Source organism: Notothenia rossii, assembly GCF_949606895.1.
Source record: "Notothenia rossii genome assembly, chromosome: 5".
NCBI classification, from domain to species: Eukaryota; Metazoa; Chordata; class Actinopteri; order Perciformes; family Nototheniidae; genus Notothenia; species Notothenia rossii.
In genome coordinates this window covers 19535334-19556031 of record NC_136903.1, presented here as the reverse complement: position 1 = coordinate 19556031, position 20698 = coordinate 19535334, and the positions used below count along the sequence as shown (strand labels likewise).

The 20698-nt window shown below is 41.0% G+C and overlaps 1 protein-coding gene across 1 annotated transcript in view; it reads left to right on the top strand.

The window, feature by feature from the left end:
- The window catches only part of shank3a (SH3 and multiple ankyrin repeat domains 3a), a 223835-nt gene that overhangs the window by 118653 nt on the left and 84484 nt on the right, over positions 1–20698 (top strand). Inside the window, 2 exon segments of the mRNA XM_079682360.1 lie at positions 15353–15461; positions 16088–16239. Coding sequence (XP_079538486.1) covers positions 15353–15461; positions 16088–16239 — 261 coding nt within the window.

Here is a 20698-nt window from a genome sequence, read left to right as displayed (position 1 = left end):
TGGACTTGCTTGATGATGCTTCACCTCATTGCACAAGTTCATTTCACAATAAAGAAATAACACATTGTATAGTTCTCGCTCCATACAGTATCACATCCCTCTAGCAGGAGACATTATTCTAGGTCAGGCAGTATGAATAGATGACTGTAGAATAGGACGCCAGAGGCAGAACGTACAATAGAGTTCTAATAATCATCTAGCTGAATAAATACACTACCCACAAACGTCTGTGTTAGCCTGCAGCGGTTTGCCCTCTCCTGTTCTCTCTCTGTAGCCTGTGTGCAGCCAAGGTTCAAATGTAGGGGGGGGTCCTGTTTGGTATATTTTCAGCTGGATTTTGGATTTTGAGTTTTACTAGGCTTAGCTCCAGTTGGTCTTTTCACGTTTGGCAGTGTTAAGTTGCTGTTGATCCTCTGGCTCTGTCCCAACACTGCCTGCCTGCCAGTGTCGTGCTGTCAGTTTGTGTGTCTGTCTAAAAGCACATGACTGGACCTGATTCAGCTCTTTCTTTCTCTGGACTCTTTGATTCTGATGACAGCATGCATTCCCCTTGCTTGAAAACACAAACATATGCAGTCATACCAACAACAATAGGGCTCTATTGTCATTTTTCATGTGACAGAATGTATTGACTGTAACTGTGAAGTCATTACTCAATTCAAAATCTATTCTGTGAATGTCCAACAATACTTGAAATAAATGGTCTGGAATGCATGAAGAATGCACTGAAGATGTAATAATAATAACTAGAGAATGCAATTCCTGAAGAAATTGCTAGTGGAAATGCTTTATGCTGAAAAGCTGACGCTGAACTGCTATGCTGAAATGCAATGTGTAAGAAGAAAATGAAGAATTTAGATTGAAATGATACATAAACACTGGGGGCTTGACTGTGTGATGAGAGAAGAAAATAAAGTAAAAAGGCTTGGAAAACCAGCATAATATTTGAACTGCAAACTTTTAAACTAACTTGATGGCGAATGATCTGTCGCCATGCCAACAGCATTTGATGACACCCCATAATAGGCTTAGATGTGTTGATGGCTGCATCGTTACCAAACCTGTGAAGTTTTGGGCCATTTGGAGCATTTGAACTGAAGTTGTGAGAAAACCGTGTTTCATAGTGAGCATTGTGTTGCCAAGGCAACGGCATCTGAAGGAATCTTAAAACTGTCAAATAGATGTCTTCACGGCTGGACTGTTAGCACACGTGAAGTTTGAGCACTTTTTGACCATTTTCATAGGAGTTATACCAATATCGTGTTTTACGGCGAGGGATGCGTTGCCATGGCAACAGCTTTTGAGAAAAGCTCACTAAAGGCACATACTGTAGACATGTTGAAGGCTGGACCATTAACCATTATCTGAAATCTGCTGCTCTGAGCATGTCAGTTGGAGTTATGACATCATCGTGTTCCATGACACAGGTGTTTATATTTGAGCTAACAATGTGTCCAGAGATCAAAGGTTTCCATGGTGATGTGCAGTAATCAGTGAGAGGAAAGCATTTTCATTGTTCTGAATGAGAGATAAGCTTCTTACTGTACATGTGAACGTTTTGTTGAAGAACCGTAACAGATATTGGTGAAATTCCAACGCGTGAAGCATCTGAAGGAAGTTGAGCACATGAATACTTTATGTGTACTTTCGGGTTAATAATGTGGCCTTTTTGGCAGATTAAATATAGGTGTGCAGCTAATGTTGTGAGTAAAGATCAGCTTGAATTTTCAATTGGCTTTAATTGGAGACATGTTGAAAGTTTTTGTCACTTCATGCCCTCAAGAGGCATTTTGTTTAATTATTTTGCTTAATTATTTTTCATTTTTCAAGCTACGAGATGTTTTTCTAAGTTTGTCATGACAAATGATGTCTCAGGAGTGTAGGGTTTGGGAATTATGGCAGGTTTAAAAGAAAATATGAAGGCAAATTTCAATCTGTCCACCGTCCTAACGAGCTGCTCAATACACACTAATGTTAAAATCTGAAGAAGGCCTCTTTACCAAGGTCTGAATAATGTTTCATATTTCTAAAAGTACGAATCAGATTTAAAAGTTGTGTTACACGAATAATGTCAGAAATATGTGTAAAGTTTTAAAGTTGGAATGAGGTTTCTGAGTGAAAGTATGAAGGAGCAGTTAGCAGTTGAAGTCGCATGAAGATTTTTCAAGTCTGAAGAGTTTCTCCATTGACTTCAATGTTAAAAATTTGATGAATTATGGAATGTATCTCTGGAATTATGAAAGTTATGAATGAAAAAATAATAGCCATCAATTCCCGACCGAGCTGAACGTTTTGATGTTTGATCTGAGTTTCTGCAATGTGGAATGTGGAAGAAGAGGCGCAAAATAACCCGGCGGAATAATAAAGAATTTTGTGCGTCGAATAACAGATAATACATTTCATTTTCAAGCGCTTTTTCAGGTGCTAAAAGACGCTTTACAGTGCAACGCAACATAATTCACATATTAAAAGCCAGTCTGAAGAGGTGTGTTTTGAAGGTGGGGGGGTCGGTGCAGTCTCTGATGTGTTGTGTTGTGGAAAGGAGTTCCAGAGGATGGGGGCAGCGATGGATAAGGCTCTGTCCTCCCAGGTTCGGTGCTTGGTTCGTGTGGGGATAGAAAGGAGGTTGGCTTCTGGTGAGCGAAGGCTACAGGAAGGGGTGTGGTGGTGGATCAGGTTGGTGAGGGCCTGGTTGTTGAGAACTTTGTGTGTTAGCAAAAGGATTTAGATGTAATCCATCTTTGTGTTGATTGTCAAACCATTTCTGTTGATTCGTCTCTCACGCTTAGCATGCTCCAACAGTCATATTTTCATTTCAAACCTTTATTTATCCAGGTATATCCCTTGAGATCATAGATCTCTTTTTCAAGACCTGAGACCTGCTCAAGTAGGTTTCCAAATGAAACATACAAACATAAAACAACAGAACAACAAAAAGGACATAATACAGCATCATTACAGGGATTAGAACTATCCACATGAACAGGTACCAGCAGCATCCGATTGAGTAGCATCCAGCCAAGCTTTAAAAACATTTAGTGGCACCAGATTGCTCAGTTTCCATTTAATTTGCAGACTATTCCAAGACAGAGGAGCTGCACATCTAAAAGCTATCTTCCCTAAGACAGCCCTAGCAGTTGGCACATTTCATAGAACCACAGCATGCGATCTCAGGCAGTAGCCACTTACAATTTGCCGTGAGATCAGGGAGCAGATGTAGGATGGACGTTTCCCTAACATGGCTTTGTATATAAAAATACAGTTAGTGAAGGCAAACCTGCCCTTGCATACAGGGTAACAGTGATGGGTCAATACTTTACAGTTTGTCACAAATCTTAGTGCACTGTGATACGCAGCATCTAACTTGATCAGGTAATGGGCAGGTGCATTCATATAGATCAGATCACCATAGTCCAGCACAGGTAAAAAGGTCACAGTGACTAGCCTTTTCCTGGCCTCAAGCGAGAAACAGGACTTGTTCCTGTAAAAGAAACCTAGCCTAACCCTCAGTTTTAAAGCATATCTTTACCAAAGTCTGGGTAAATCCACCTATTGTCTTATCTTAGTCCTCACACACAACAATATCTACCTTGCAGGTGCTGCCGATGGTTTGCAGATGTCATAGTGTGTGCCACCTGGTCTTAATTATAATCCATTTTAACTTCCATGATCTAAGACCACATATCGAGCTTACTCAAGCAAAGGGCTTTATTTCTCGCGACCCCCGGCAGCTCGCCTCAGATTGCAGTCAAGTGCGCAGCGCTCAGTGTGTTGAGGGAGTGCCAAGTGAACACCTGTGGAGCACTTGTTTCCAGGATGGGATCAGAAATAATATATTATCATAAATTATAGTTTGCTCAGTTAGAAGCTGTTACAATCATGAGCAATCACATTTGCTACTTTCATAACCTTTAAACACAGGGTATCACTTTAGCTAGCCTTATTAAAAAAGCAAATGGCCTGCGTAGCAGTAGCCCGGTTGCTCTGTGTTCCGATAGAAACACCGGGGTAGGACTGGCAGGAACAAACCGTCCTGAGCAAGTTTTTAGTGAAGATAGGAGTTTTAATTGATTTCCGATTTTCTTTTTGGAACAGTTTGCCTGTTGATTGGCAATAGAACTGCAGAATAATTCATCAAAATTACAAGTTTGATGTCCACATCAGCCCTTTGGTTTCTGTGGTTACTTTCTAATGATTACAAAAACTTAAACCGAATGAATTGCCGTGTGCAATTTCAACTTGTGGGTGCACCACACCTTACAATGATAAAATAGAGTCCTTAGAATCTGAGTTGAGTTACACCCATGAATAATCTGTCTTTCATAGAAATATTGCTTGTGTGTGTCTTTGTGTAGTCCTTAACCCACATCTTCATATTTAAATGTATGTGTTGCTGTTTATGCCAATGCATTCTTTCTCTTTTTTGCATTAATGGGTTGGCGGGTAAGCCAGAGCTCAATTGTACTGATGGAGGGGACAATGCTGGACAAAGCCATTCTGCCAGTGTGGACAGGAGGGTGGGTGGAATTGGTTGAGCGTAGAGCAGAATGTGTTTTTGGGTCCACATACAATAAGCCTGTGCTCTGCCTGTTAGTGAGTGTGTTGATGAGTGGGAAAGAGGCCGTGGCTTTGTCCTGCTTTGTTCCGGCCTCTAGCCAACCCTATCAGAACTCATTCACTCTCGCCTCTTCATCCAGAGGAATACTAGAAATTATACAGAGCTAAAAAATACAAATCTAGTGCCTCAGAAAAGGATTACTCAGAAGGCACCATGCTGCTTCGCTCAGAAAGAGCTTTCAGGAGTCGAGCAACAGAGGTAACACTCAATACACTTCTGCTAGAATGACTCATGGCATCAAGAGTAAATGCAGTTGTAAATGCCTTTTGACATTTTCTTATGTAGATACTAATTGAGAGAAGCGGTTTGTTGTGATTTGTAGTGAAGTTATTTAACAGCTTTACATTTTCTGGATTCCTGAAGTCCACACGATGAGCTGGTTTGATGTGTATGTGAACTTCATTTGAATATACAGTGGGGCAAAAAAGTATTTAGTCAGCCACCAATTGTGCAAGTTCTCCCACTTAAAAAGATGAGAGGCCTGTAATTTTCATCCTAGGTAACTGTCGATTTATTATACTGTTACAGATTTGAGCTAAACCCGAAATGACTTAACACGTATTGTGAAGACTGCTATCACTTTTTCCGATGGATTGCCTTAGATTAATTGATCCATCTTACCCGGCTTATTTTATGTGGTTTGAACACAAAGATGGTCCATGTATTTGGGGGAGCATAGTGGTTTGTGCATGCTGTGTCAGCGCATGGCATGTGTCCAGGTGAAGGCTGGCTTTAGACTAGAATGCAAAGAGGCATTTATATTCCTCTCTCTTTGTTTATGTTTCTTGTTCTCCTTAATCTACCCATCACAAAACATCAATAAACATGTCACAACCCCCTACATAAACAGAAAGAAACAGATATTAGTTTAAGTTGTATAGAACTATTATCGAATTACTATGATGACTGCCCCTTTCTGAATCTTTACCAGAGGTCTGAAATTGAATAAAATGTTGCGCAAAAATATTTACAGTCAATGATGAGTTAAATGATGTTGCTATAGTAACAGCACTCCTATCACTGTCTTTTATTGTGGGGAGATTTCTTTTTACCACACTCATTGAATAACTCTCTTAAGGCCATGCAGTGCCTTAAGATGTGTGTGTGTGTGTGTGTGTGTGTGTGTGTGTGTGTGTGTGTGTGTGTGTGTGTGTGTGTGTGTGTGTGTGTGTGTGTGTGTGTGTGTGTGTGTGTGTGTGTGTGTGTGTGTGTGTGTGTGTGTGTGTGTGTGTGTGTGTGTGTGTAGACTGTTTTTGTCATCCTCAAGCCTCCACTGCTTTTTCATGTGGTGTTAGTCTCCCTCTAAGCTTAAGAGTGTATTGAATTAATCAGAGATTTTTTTTTTTGCTATACAGTAAAGGTTGAAGATTTCCCTCACAGAAAATCCAGTTTTTTAAAATAAAGTCCATACTTTGTTGTATAGTATATTGGTCTTTTTGTAGCTGAGAGCATTACGGTCTAAGCCTGTTAAGCATGGATAGTGAAGATTACTCTTTCTCTCAGACAAACAAACTGTAGGCTGAGGTCCAAACTGACATAGATACAGGCAGAAGTACACACACACACACACACACACACACACACACACACACACACACACACACACACACACACACACACACACACACACACACACACACACACACACACACACCGATTGGACACGTCCACATTACGGTTAATTAATCTGTTCTTATATTGGAAATATTCACTTTAATCTTCCAGTAAGATGTAATGTTAAATATACACTCTGCCTGTTTGTTTGTCCTGGACTTGATCATTATTACATTTAATGTGGAAACAAGTTGTGTGGAAACATGTTTCATTTCATGGACTAATTTCAGTAGAGAACACTTAATATTGCTGAAGGCACTCAAAAAGTATATCCCAAAAATGGCTAGGATTGCAGCAGTAGGCAGCCTGGATTTACATTGTTTATCAATAGTGATTTTGATTCACTGCAGAAAAAGAGTTTAAACAATTCCTGCACCACGTTGTTGCCCATCAAGGTGTTCAGGATGTTATTAATCAGTCATTGTGGCGGCAAATATGCCAACTTCTGGCAATGTACACTGCTTCGGTTTGTTGCTTGCCCAGTTCAGTGCTTTCATTGTCACTCATGATAGTTTCTAAGTAATGTTTGGATATTTGTGTCTGTGGTCACTTTCTATATTGAAAAGAAAAGTGCTTTAGTATTTGTTTTAAATTCACTATTTGTAGAACTATTTTTAATGATGAATTGAAAGAGCTTTATCCGGGTCACTGCCCATGTGTTTACTGAGATGCGCAACATCGAGAGATATTCATTATTCATTGTAGTTAATTATTTGATGTGTTCAAAGTAAGAAAATGTTGCTAACATGCCAGAGAGTTTTATACCAAAGAGAATTGCAAATCATCAATTATTTGTTAGCAAGTGTATGAGGACCCTTACTTCCACAAAAGGCACATTTCACCTTTCTAAGTTGCCTCCCTTAAACCTTGGATGGACTGGAGAAAAAAGAGGATGAAGAAAAAACGATGTCCCAAACCTGAACAGATCAGATATCAACTGCACCTGAGCCAAGAAATTCAGACTGTCGACAAACGTTTAACTTTTTGAGAATAAAGATCTAATAATTACAGGATTTCAGAACAACTCTACAGTGGATTAGTTTGTCGTTTCTGTCAAAGGAGTTTCTCTGTCATTTATAATTCATGAGAAACCAATATTGCACGGGACAGGAAAGATTAGAGCTGTAAAAAGATTGCTGCCCCCCTTTTCTCATCTCGTATTCTCACCCTTTTTTCTCGTCTTCTCGGAGGAGAGTAGTTCAAAGAAGACATGATGTCTTCTTTGAACTACTCTCCTCCAATCCTTCCCCTCACATGATCCCACTTTCTTATGTTTCTTCCACACCACACCATATCATTGTGTTGCATTTGTAATGGCAATATGCTTCTAGACTTTCACACTCTGCAATAAATCCATGAATTATAGAATAAACTAAATAAAACTAGCTAAGCAATGTTCCTCCTTTTTTCTTTTGACGAGAAAAGGTTTAAAAAAAGTAGCCTCTGTTTTCAAAGTGAATCTTGAGCAGCTGCTGTAGCAGTGACAGCTTCACTCTACAGTCCCCACTGTCAGGGTTGGCTTTGTGTTTTCTTTTGTGCATATTAGTATTCTTACATGATGCCTCTTGCTTTTATCTCCCTTAGCTATGGAGCTGAGTGAATACTGCATGCTCCCCTTTGCTCTCAGTTGTCTTCAACTACAAACATACACACAAAAATCTATTTTTTGAGAACTGTATAGTACAACCACTGTGTAACAATTCCACTCTGCAAACAGTGCTTGCATTATTTGCTTTTCCTTTTATAGAATAAAAAATAAAGTTGTGTCTCAAATCAGCCTTTTTTTGTCTATATCTCAGTACTCAGTACTCTGAGACAAATATATGATATTATCTATTATGATGGTCAGGACATTCATTTAGATCCATTATGTCATTTCATTCAGTTTCATCCCACAGGCCATAAGAAAGTTAAACACCTGAACTTTTGAAAGACTATACGTCATTCATCTGTTTGCAACTCATATATATCATATCCAATTACTGTATATAGACTATTCTGCACAGTTTCTATTATATTCTGTTTCTATGATATTAAATGTTATTTTATTTACTTACTATGTTATCTGTTTTATTGTGTTGCACTGTTGGAGGAGTCTGTGACCTAAGAATTTCATTGTCATAACTACACTGTAGCTATGCACACATGACAATAAAAGCCTTGAAACTTGAATCTTACTTTTGATAAACCTGGGGAGAAAAAGCTGTTGTGTGAGCAGGGGTTTGAGAACGTAGCCAGAATGGACATGAATTTAATATGGAGTGGTGTTTCTGTACTTTAGGTTTGTGTGTCTATTTAAAATGCAGTGCCCCTGCAGCAGGACAGCCTCTGTACAAAGCAGCTGGGAGACGGAGGTCAAGGCTCTCGCTCCAGCCTCTCACTCCAGCCTCTATATAAGTGGCTGTCAACAAAGCACAGACAGACAGAGATTCAGGAACACTGAGTGCCAGATAAGGGTGTTTGCTGACGTGACAATACAGAGGAAGAAGAGGCAGTTGTCCTTTTTTAATTTGGTAATGATTGTTGATGCCTGAATTTCTAGTAAGAGCTTTATTGCATAAAACAAAACAGCTAATGCTTCTGCTAAGATCATATAAATGGACACTCCCTGAATCCATGGCACCTCATGCTAATTGTTATTTGGACAATAACATTGTATATGTAAATCAGCTTCTACACATTTGTTTATTAACAGAGCACTTACAAGTTAATAATTGAATCATATTAACCGCAACAGTTCCAACTGTGTGTTGCTCATCAGTAATACTGTTGGGTCTGATTAATCACGCCATCAGTTAGTGTGACGACCATTTTCCGCATCACTGTCAGACCGGCTGAGCAGACAAGTCGCCTGGCATCTGAATAGGCTTCACTTTAGAATATGACAGCTAAATGCTGACAGGGCATACCTGATGAGTTGAAAGCACAAAGTAGCATCATGTGAGTGAGTTGAAGTCACAAGAAGACGGACAGAACATTTTGAACTGTGTACTTTGTTGGTAGCATGGATAACCCTTCACTACACAATGTGGTAGGTCTGAACTCCTTGTGGATTTCACACGCGAGTAAATGCTTTTTCCCACATGGCATAAGCAATGGGTGTTGGTGTAAATGTGGGATTATCGATACTGTAAATAGGGATGTCACAACAGCGTCCTATCAAAATGTTTAAATCCAGAAGGATATAATGCACAGGAGTCTTGTTGTGCGTCCTCAACAGTTTTCTCCTCTGCTCCCTCTCTGCATAACAGCTGTTTGCTGTCGTTGCATCCACCTCTGTCTCCCTCTCTTCCAGCTAACCAAACACTCGCTCCACAGCACAGAAGACACTCACTTGACACTTGTGATCAATTATTTAGTTAAATCAATACGATGCAAGCAGGAGACTCACATTTGTATTGAGAATTTTCGACTGCTACTTGTTTTAGTATCAACCAATGCATGTAGTATTATGACATCCCTAAAGCTAACCATACACTTGTCTTCATGGTACAGCATCTGTAATGTGGCATACACCATGTGCAGGTGGGCTTGAGCATTACTTCCACGTCTGCATGAGGTTTAGGTTGTACTCATATCACGGTGATGCCTTCCTGTCCCCAGAGCACACCCATGACCCACTACACTGGCTCTCTGTGTTTATTGCCTAAGCAGTTGTGACACTTTAGAGCATGTGTGTTTTACAGGCCAGGTCACATTATGCCAGTATATGATCCTCCTGAATAACCATTATGTTGGTGAAAATGTTAATTACTACTCACCCATGGCACAGTGTAGTGTAGGCCAGCTGTGAGGGACCAGGGGCTATGAGACCATGTGGTAATGAGTGTAAATATAGGGCAGTGAAAGTGTCTGACATGCATTTGGACAAGCTGCATGGCTCACACATGGATGCACTTTAGCTATTGAGCAGGGCATTGAGCGGGTATACCTCCATTTTATGAAGCTAGGGCAAATCGTATCATAAAAGGAGGGAGTAAGTAACAGAGAATAGCCAGAGAACATAGTGAGTAAAAGAGGAAGGGAAGGCGGCAAATTGTCTCTGTAATTTCTGGCATCCTACCCAGGCTTTTATCAGGTACTTTCAGATAATCCCCCCTGTGGAGAAAGAGACAAGAGCCTCCTGGGAGAACTGAAATACAAAAAGGAACCGTTATCATCTTTTCCCCTCTAGCTGAAGTTGCTCGTCCACTCACTTTGCTCCTCTGATTGGCGATCTCTTACAATGGGCTGCACATTAATCGGGACACAAGTCCAAATAGGGCCATATTAAAAGGAAAGTCTGAAGGTGAGGGATGAATCCTGAACAAGGGTCTCCCTCAATATCAGGAGGTTCCCACCAAGTAAACAGCTACTGTTATATACTGCAGTGAAGTTATGTTGTTGGTATGGTCATGTCACAGGTTACTGACAACCTGTGACATCACATGACAACATTTATAGTTTGTTGGATTGTCTTTTATGTGTAACATTGCAAATATAAGATTACTCTCATTCATTATGTACTGTATGTTTAGCTGAGTTTTGATTGATTTGGCTACAAACGTTTTTTAGCCAGAAAAGAATTGAATTTGTACCAAATGCAGAACCTATTCAATGGCGCTGTTGAAGAGTCATTTCTAATCACATGTAGTGCAGATAAGGACACCTCGTGCTGAGCTTCAAAATGAATCTGCAGGATATTTTCTTGGTTTAACAAGTTGGTAACTTGCCATAGATTCCCAGAGTTGATTAGTGCTGCTGTTTCTTTCTCTGCTGCGCTGAGATTAGACACTGTCTTCCATTTCCTCTCTTTCATTCTCTTATCTGTTCTTTGTTTGTCGTCCCTCTCTTTTGTCTAATTGATTCAGCATAGCATGGTTACCCCTCATCTTAACTGTAGTATCCACAGAAACTGCTAAGACTACCAATTAAACTTGTTGCCAAAGTTTAGGGTCTAGAAGTACAACTAATGAGTAAATAACTTATTCTATAAATGTGTTCAATCATTGCCATTGGTGGACACCAAATTGTTCAGCTTGCAAATGTTGGTATGCCTTGGAGTTATACAAAATACACTAAGTATCACAACCTCAGCAAACGTAGCCTTAGACTGATCAAATCTGGCAGTTAAAGAAAAAAGGACACACATTACATTTGAACAGAAATGATAAAGTGTTGACCAGTTGCAGATAATGCAGTATTTGTTGTTAACAGAGACTCTGAATATTCTGACTAGTTTGTTCATGGTTAACCATCATTTTGGCTGTTCAGTCATACTTTTCTTGTTTATCCTTGGAATATTTCTGTGAAAGTACAGCGCTGACACTGTCAACACCACGGACCACAACTATTTTTGATATTTAAGGAGGAGTTGAGGTGAGACACAGTAAAGCATTATTTGATGAGCTAGATGTTGTGACTACTAGAGATGGTAACTGCTGATTCATTGGCCAAAATAAGTATAAAATGACGAAGGAAAACATGACGTGTGTGGTGTGCTCAAAACTTTGAATTAATGAAGAGATTGATGTGATCCGTAGTTATTTAAAGACTGTACATTTCGTCTAGCATCATTCTGAGTGCCCGTCAGCACTTGGTGGTAATTCTTGTGCACATGTATCTGTATGTCATTTCCTATTTTTTGTTTCCTCCGATTGTATCTTTCTCTTAGTGTTACCCTTCCTCCATGGAGAGCACAGGTTGCTTTGAAGTAGATCCCAATAGTTGATGAGCTGCATTTGTTTGTGCTTGCGTACACGTGATGGATTTTAGCAGTGAACTCACATTGTATCTATGGAGATAACTGCCGAACATGAAACTTAATCTGGACTGTAAAATTGTTAATATTAGTGAGGCACGACCCGTACTGATGTAGAAAACATAACAAAATACTGAAGCTGCTTGGGGCCTTTAATGTTTTTTGGAAAGAACATGCTGGATCAGATTTAAGTTGTCCGTTTGTTTTGCCCCTCAAGCTAATTGTAGCTACCGTAGCACCCGAGCAACAACAGAAACTGCCGGGTCTAAGGCTGGAAACAAATACATGGATTTGTACTTCACAAAATAAGGAGCATGTATTGCACATTAAGCGACTGTCCCCCCAAAAAATTGTAACAACAGTAGCCTAGGGTAATGCCTCCCAGTACACAATCACTAACAATGAGCTCAATCAGAGCCCCTCATCCATCTCCTATCAGTGCCATTGATTGGTGTTTCTTTGTTAGTAGGTTATTAATTAATGGCACATTTTGCCTATCCTGTCTGTCAAAGTCTGAAAAAACAATTCTTATGAGGTTGAGGGATGACTAATGTATCTCTCTAGATTCAAGGACATGCAGGTGCTGGTGATTGTAAGGCTCATTATCTTCATTAACTTTTAAATGTTGGAATATTAAGTACATACACTATCAAGGATGTTACCACTGGTCTCCCCCCCACCCATCAGACATGATTGCGTGATTAACCCGTTTAATTTTTGCTGACTGTCGCTTTTATGTGTGGAACGATTTCACCTACTGCTGCGTGCATGATGTGCCAATTATTCATTTTTTTACTTCAGGCTACACGACCAATACAATCTTACAATAAGCATAAATCATCAAAATTCATTAAAAGATATTAAAAAAAAGGCAGTGTTCTTCCCAGAATATAACAACTAAAATCCTGGCTAACGCACAGTACAATAGCCCACAATCATATGTGACTGAAACTTGGCAAATAAAAGATTACATTCAAACAGATTAAGGTACTTCTCATGTTTTTCCAATTTCTTTTGAATTTCAATAAACTCTCATGACCTTTGTCGGAAGATTTTACTCCACTTGCAAATCATTCCCATTCCCTGCAGCATGTGGATGCACAGGCTTGGATAATGAATACAAATACTCTACCCTACTCACTATAAGTGATTGCTACTTAAAGTGATAGAAGATCAGTGCACATCTGGTTAATATAAAATTATCCTCACCCATCTTTAACAGTTTCAGGCTTTTCTGCACTATTTTCTTCAAGCTGGGAACATGATAGAGTTTTTGACTTAGTCAGGAAGAAAAAGAATAGCAGCATCTAAAGCAGGAGACATAAAAGACATGCAAAGATTTTGCATGATTTTTTAATATTGCCAGAAGCTCAAATGTTTCAACATGAAATTGAAGGGAAACTGTCTTACTTAATTTAAATGAAGATGGGTTGGTTAATAACATAATAAAGCAGTTATTTAGGGATGTATTTTTATTTTGAGTTTCCAATTACTTGTTTTGCAAAGGAACAATTAGCCATTCCACCAGCGCTGCAGAGAGCTTTGATGGATGACAGGCTTTCATTCCATTGTTGGTCTTTTTCTGAATATCAGGACAATTTTCTGTGTATCATGGTGACTTGTAAATAATTATTCTAATGGATATGGTGCACATGTGCGTGAATGTGTGTGTGTGTTACAAATAGAAAAAAGATATCAAGTGGGAGAAAATATGAAAAGTTTATTAAGCCCCTCTCAGAAGCAGAAACATCGGCTTTGGCTTTTTATCAGTGCTCTGTATAACAGGCAATAAAATACAAATCGGATCCAGCTGATTACTGGCAAATCATCACCGAGCCACTTCAAGGCAGCATTGGAGGCATTGTGCAGGATACACAAACACACAAACACACACACACACACACACACACACACACACACACACACACACACACACACACACACACACACACACACACACACACACACACACACACACACACACACACACACACACACACACACACACACAACTTACGCACACAACCTCAAAGCCCCTCATGTGTGCATTGGCTGCCAGAGCTGTCTTTGTATCCCATCACCATAACAACTGCCTCAGAGAACATCTGAAAAAAAGAGAAAAGCCAAAGTGAATTTTTCTCACTCAGTTTGACTTGGAGATGGTGAGAGGAGCGGTCGGCAGCGGGAGCGGTCGGGCTGCAGATGACTTGGTGTGAAGAGCAAGGGAGGATATGATGTGCAATTCGGAAAGTGTAGGGTGTGACTTTTAAGAGCGAAGGATATACAATGGTGCCGCACATGGTGAGTGTTGAACATGGCAGCTGCAATCTGTTTGCATTCTTGCATGTGAGTGCACATGTTTGTATGTGTTTCTGAAGTAATTAAGTTGTGTCAAATGTATTTGTGTATATGTGTCCAGAGGCTTTTGAACATGTGGATGTTACGTAAGGACTGACGCTGAGAAGCAGCCAATGCAATAGTAATGAAAGTTTTCTGCTCATTTGGTATACTGCAGATATTGTGTAGTTAGATCCTTGGGATACCTATTATTAGGTTATTAATCATGTTTTCATTGTTATTGTGTTCAGTGTCAAACTATAAGGTAGTAGATTTGTTTTAATAATACCTCTTTTTACTCCATGTCTTCTATAAGTACAGTACATAGTTATTAGATCATTTATGCGCCGTAATATTCTTTCTCAGCCCATGATAGATTGTTGCCTTGACACTTCAGACTATAGTAATCTATTATGAAATGTTAGTGCTGGTACCTTGCTCATAGCTTCATTTTTCACTCTATACTCTACAGGCTTACACCCATCAGCAGAGGTGATGAATATGTTTAATCAGAAGTCACAAAGGAAATTAAGTGTTGATGTGTGTGAGCACAGTATGTGTGTGTTAGGATCTGGGTCGGTGGAACCTGCACACAGGTTTCTGCTTGTTGTATGAAAATGATTTTCAACATCAGTGTTAGACCCGTTGATGTGACAATGTTGCTTCAAGGTACTGTAAAGTGTTCTACCCACAACGCTTAAACTACAATGGTGATGTTTGCTCACAATCTCATTTTCTAGGCATTACCATCCAAAGGAAAGCTCTTTCAGATTTCTGCGTTACCTCTCTGCCTTTTCGTTGTCTCTTTTGGTCCATCCTATAATAGCTTATACACGTACTGCACATGGTCCATTTGCTTGGCATGACAGAACAGAAATAAAACCGTCAAACACACAAGCAGAGAGCAGCGACTTTAGCTTTCATCTCTGAACTGCATTATTAAACATCTCCATCAACATGTGTCTGACATCAACCAATCACAGCTGCCTCTTCCCTCTGCTTCCCCCTCTCCCCCCTCCCCCTCCCCTGTCTCCCTCCATTAGGCAAACCTGAAGAAGTTCATGGAGTATGTGCAGCTGAGGAACATTGAAAAGGTCTCAAGGTTCCTGGAGAAAGGCCTGGACCCCAACTTCCATGATCCAGATACAGGAGGTGAGCAGTGTGTGCAAAGAAAGATCCTATCCCTTCTATACTTTAGTTCTTTTTACTTCGCTTTTTCAACCTTGACTTTATTTTTGAAGGTCTTTACTCAGGTTAATTCATTTTCCTTTCTTAAATTGTGCTTTCTCTCTCTCTTTCTCTCCCTCTCTCTCTCTCTCTCTCTCTCTCTCTCACTCTCTGTTCATTTGGTGTTTTTCACTAAAATGACCATTTTGAGGTTTTTCTGAAATAAGCCTTCTGCACGTTGGGTAAAGCTGGATTACTCTCTTTGCTAATTTCCTCACATTTATGAAAATGTTTGTCCAGCCATAAAGGAGATGTCCCTGTTGGGTGACCTGTTGGGAAGCGGGGTGAATAAGAATGGCTTGGGTTAACACCAACAGGAAGCAGTCACTTAGGCAGACCAGAGGGTGACAGTCACCAGGCAGTCATCCAGATGCAGAGTCACTGGAAAGTTATACCCACTGTTTTTACGAATGGAGCCAGCGATTTATGTCTGCAAATATTGACAGGTTCAATTTTTTAAATGTCAACCTTGTAAGATGAATGTACTGTAAAGTCACTGGAAATATGTTGATTTTTTAATTAGTTTGCTCACTCATCCTTGTGTTTGACAGAATGTCCTCTAACGCTGGCAGCACAGCTGGAGGGATGTGCAGAGCTCATCAAGGTGCTGAAGAGTGGGGGGGTGCATCTGGACTACAGAACAAAAGATGGCATTACTGCCCTACACAAGGCTGTGCGCAGCAAGAACCATACAGCGCTTATAGTGAGTATAACATGCACAGCCTCACAGTCACACACACAATCGTAGCAGAAAGCTGACTCCTCTCTTTTTCTTTCTTCTGCTACTCCAATTGCCCGCCTGCAAACTTTCCCTTTGGGAAAGCAGAGTTTGCAGGTAGGCAATCTCTGGCAGAGGGTGCTTGAGAAATCGAGCACAGAGGGAGCTTGAGCAATTACCAAATATGTGGGGATTAGCATGCTCTCTCTCAATGGGCTGGCATATTCAGAGAATGGCCTTGTATGTGTCGGGTTTGAGGAGGCTTGTAACCTAAATGAAAGGATTTATGAGTCATATAATTGATTTCCTGTTGAGCCAGAGCTGTTGAAAATAAAATTGGTTATTTCCGGTCTGTCAATATCAATATCCAAGTATTCAATGACACTAAGCCTTCCAACATGAGTAAACTGTCGGTGCTATCGGGGTAATTAGTCTTATAAAGTTCATACTCTGACTATTTGTTCCAAATAAAAGGTATATAGTAAGGGAAATATATGAAAATCTGCAAACTAAATCCTTACCAATCAATTTCTTCACTAATGTGTTTGAAAAGGTGTGTAGTAAGATGTATTAAAAAATTGAAGTTCAAATCCTGTATGTTTTTTCATAACAACTGCTCAAAGTTGAGGTACCGAATACCAATTTTCGAAAAGTCTAAAATTTTCTGTTTGGCCTTGGGTAACTTGTGAGGGGTCAAACTAGGGGTTTTTCATGATTCTGAGTTTATTGCAATCATGTATTTTTCACTAAAATCATTCCTTGGTTGAAAAAAGGCCACGCCCACTCTTATATTTAAATTCAAAAGTAGCTTTATTTGTAGTTACAAGTGCTGATCACTTCAGGAGTCAATCTCTGAGTCTTCTCCAGACTCACCACCATCATGACCACAATTCTTGCATGAAATTCCTTTACAGACTCCACATGCTGAGATGCACTTAACGCCATTCCTCTTGCAGCTGCACCGCCGGTTGCTGCAATCTCCGTTACAGTTCCAGCTTGTGAACTGCAGTAGCTCCTCAGGAGCCATGGGGTCTAGTGTTGGGACTGGCTCATAGCCATGTACACCTAATGTCCATCCATAGTCACTGGGGTTCAGAGACATACTCTGCAGAAGGATCCAGTCCTGGGTTTGTAGGTAGGCACGGAGAGAATGCTGTGCAGCTGCACCCTCTGTTGGAGGTTGAGTTTCTGGTTTGATCAGCCCTGCCGCTGACTTCCGTGAGAACATGTTGTGTCGAATTTCACCCAAAGCAGTACCTGGTGCATGGTAAATGTACTGGAAGATGGTAGTACCAGCCTGTATCACTGCATCCTTAGTAGCTTGTGTGTCAAGGAAGATGTCCATGTGTTCATCAATGTCCCCTGCACAGAACCTGCAAAAATAAATGCACTTTGAGATCTGTTTCAAATATAAAGTGAAATATAAAAAAATATATATTATTATTACCTGTCAAATAAGGTTGTTTTCCCATGGCCAGCTATTGCAGAAACCGTATCACAACCAGTGAAGGCGTGACAAAAGAGCATGTAGCATCTCTCTCTTTCAGAGAGAGCTTCGCGGATCCTTCTGACATCATAAGAGCCCTTTGATGTTGTGAAGAAGAGTGGATGGTTGGTGCTTGGAATATGGTGTACTAGCATCACCATCACATCTGCATCTTCTGTCCGCACCTGAAAATAGAACAAGATATGCAAAGCGTGTTGCACTATACAAAACCAGATAAAACTATTCAAGTTTGAATACTCAAGAGTGAATAGTTTTGTTTCCAAAATAGGCTACCTACACAAATGCTACTAACCTCAACTGAGTCATCTGTACCAGTGGCCAATGCCTCTCTCACAATCGAAGTGTCAGCATCATTGTCACACTGCTCCACTGTGATGTTATGTTTTCTGAATGTTGAAGAGAGGAGGTGGATTAGCTCACTCTTGTTATTGGTGTTGTCCAGGAACTTTGCTCTTGGTGTCCAGTGTATCATATCCGGTCGAATCTGGAGATCACAGCATGACTTCTTAGTGCGCCGGATGTGGTCATGATCTTTTGGTGATCAGCTGTAGCCATCAAAGACCACAATGGTCTTCTGAGAGCAGCGGCCAAGACACTGTACGTAGCTCAAGTAACTGTTGGCAATCTCCTGCCAAGTCTGACCTTGTTCCCACTTTACCATGTAGAGAAGCCATCCACCATCAACTACAAGAGTGGAGCAGGATTGGTTAGTGAGGTCAAGGGGATCAGTTAACTCCTTCAGGCTAGTATTGGAAAAGCCTGCCTTGTTCGCCTTGTTCATTGTCTGATCTTTATTGCTGAAGTGGGACAATGGGAAGGGAGTCAGCTCATACGCCAAGCTTGTCTCAACTGTCATATCCCGTTGGGCAAAAATTATCAGTCGGTTGAACAACTTGAATGAGTCAAGGTGTATCTTCATCTCGTTGATCTTGGGAATCTTTCTGAGTGATGACAGGGCTTGTACCTTTGACTTCACTTCCATGGTCGATGTCACTGACTGTCCATCCAGCTTGATCTGCATCTCTCTCCCTATTTCTGCTGCTCTCTCAGTATTGACTGGGTCATCTCCTGTGCTCCTGAATCCTGTTGAGAAAGACACAAGCAACTCCTTGTCTCGATCGGGGTCGAATGGGTTGTTCTCCTCAAACCATTTGGAGGGCAAGGTCAATTGCTTCAGCATCTCTCTTCATCTGTGTTTTGCCAAGGTCTCTGTGGAGCAGAGCATGTTTCTTGACACTTTCCTCCATGCGCTGGTTGACATTGAAGAAGTGATTAAGGGTGAGCACCCAGCACTTGTGACCAGAATCACTGTGTCTCATTCTCCCTCTGCTCAGTCCACCTTCTGACTTGGCTGACTTCATCAATGTCTGCTCGATACAGATGTCACACCAGGTGCCGGACCAATCATGGCTGGAGTAACGGACGACATGGTTTCCATGGGCAGTGAAGCTTTCGAATGTCTCCTTGTAAGCAGGCAAAGTTTCAAGTTGCTTCATGAGTTGACAGTACAGCCATGCACCCTTGGCATATTGGTGATGCCCTGCAGCCGCAAAGATGTCCAGCATCCTGCTAACAATGCAGCACAGGTGGGCGTTGTGATCTGCAAGCCGCTCAGTTCTGATGAAGACCTTGATCACATCTACCATGTAGTGGTACTGCACCCAGAGAGCAGGCGTTCTTCCTCCTTCAGCAAGTCTTTTGAAGGTTTCTTCAAACCTCTGTTCAAACAGTGCCACTACTGGATCTGTGTGTCTGGCTCCCATCTTCCCATCAGCTACCTTCTCCATGAAAGTCCTAATTTCACCGAGTTCCTCCTCGGTGAAGGCATGTTTCATGATGTGCTGATAGATGGCTGCATTGATGAGGAGGTGAGCACGGATTGCCTTTTCAAAACATCCTCCATCCAGGATGTGGTTGGCTGTCGTACTCCCTGGATAGATCAGCTAGATCAGCTCCAGTAGTCCAGAATCCTCCATGATGTTTCCAATGGATCCAAGGTAGGACTTCAGCAGGTGAAATCCACCCAACCTCGGAATGATAGGTAGATTTGTCTGTTTTATGATGTCCACAGCCTTCAGCCAGATCGGAAGATCGAATGTCACTATAGTGACTCTGTCCGCAGAGAGCCGCGTGCACTCTTTGAGAGTGGTGAAGATGGTGTTGAGGTCATTAGGGTCACCCTCAATGATTGGGAGGAAGTTGATCTGTGTGCGCTGCTTGACATCATCTGCATGGATACTCTTCATCCAGCCATTCCAGTTGGAGTGTGGGAACTCAGGATCCTGGGCTTTGATCACCCACCCTGCTGCCCAGAGTGTATCGCCCTGAGTGAGGAGTAGCTGGTCTTGTGTCACAGAAGAGGCAAGCTCAGTAATGGGAAGAAATGTGATGGTGTTTATCCCTGTCCTTGTTCTGTTGGTGAATGGAAGAATCTTCACTTCAGCTCCTCTGAGGATCTTAGCTTTGTCAAGTGCCTTCAACTTCACTCTGTGGACAGCTGCTGTCGTCTGGGGATCTGGCAAAGATGGTGCCGGAGATGTGACTTTGATCCAACCCATTGAATGGAAAGGGGTGTTTCCCTGAATAGAGACAATGTTTAAATCTATATTGTCTCCGACAAACTGAGTGAATAAATTGGTTGTTTCCCCAACCTCCATGACCTCCATGACCACCCGATTGTCATGGCTAGTTTCACTTCCACTGGCTGTCATAAATGATAGATCCTCAAGTGCAGAGTCAACCGCGACCTCATCATCGATCTGCTCATCAGTTTCTTCCACAATGGTATAAAGAGTATCAGAAGTATCTTGGATGCCATCTCCATTCCTGTCATTAAGGAAGCAGTATTTGTAGTTTTGTGTCTCGGAATATGACTCTGTGTATCCAAGCTGGTGTAACTCGTTCAGCATCCATTTTGACCCAAATCTATGATCAAGT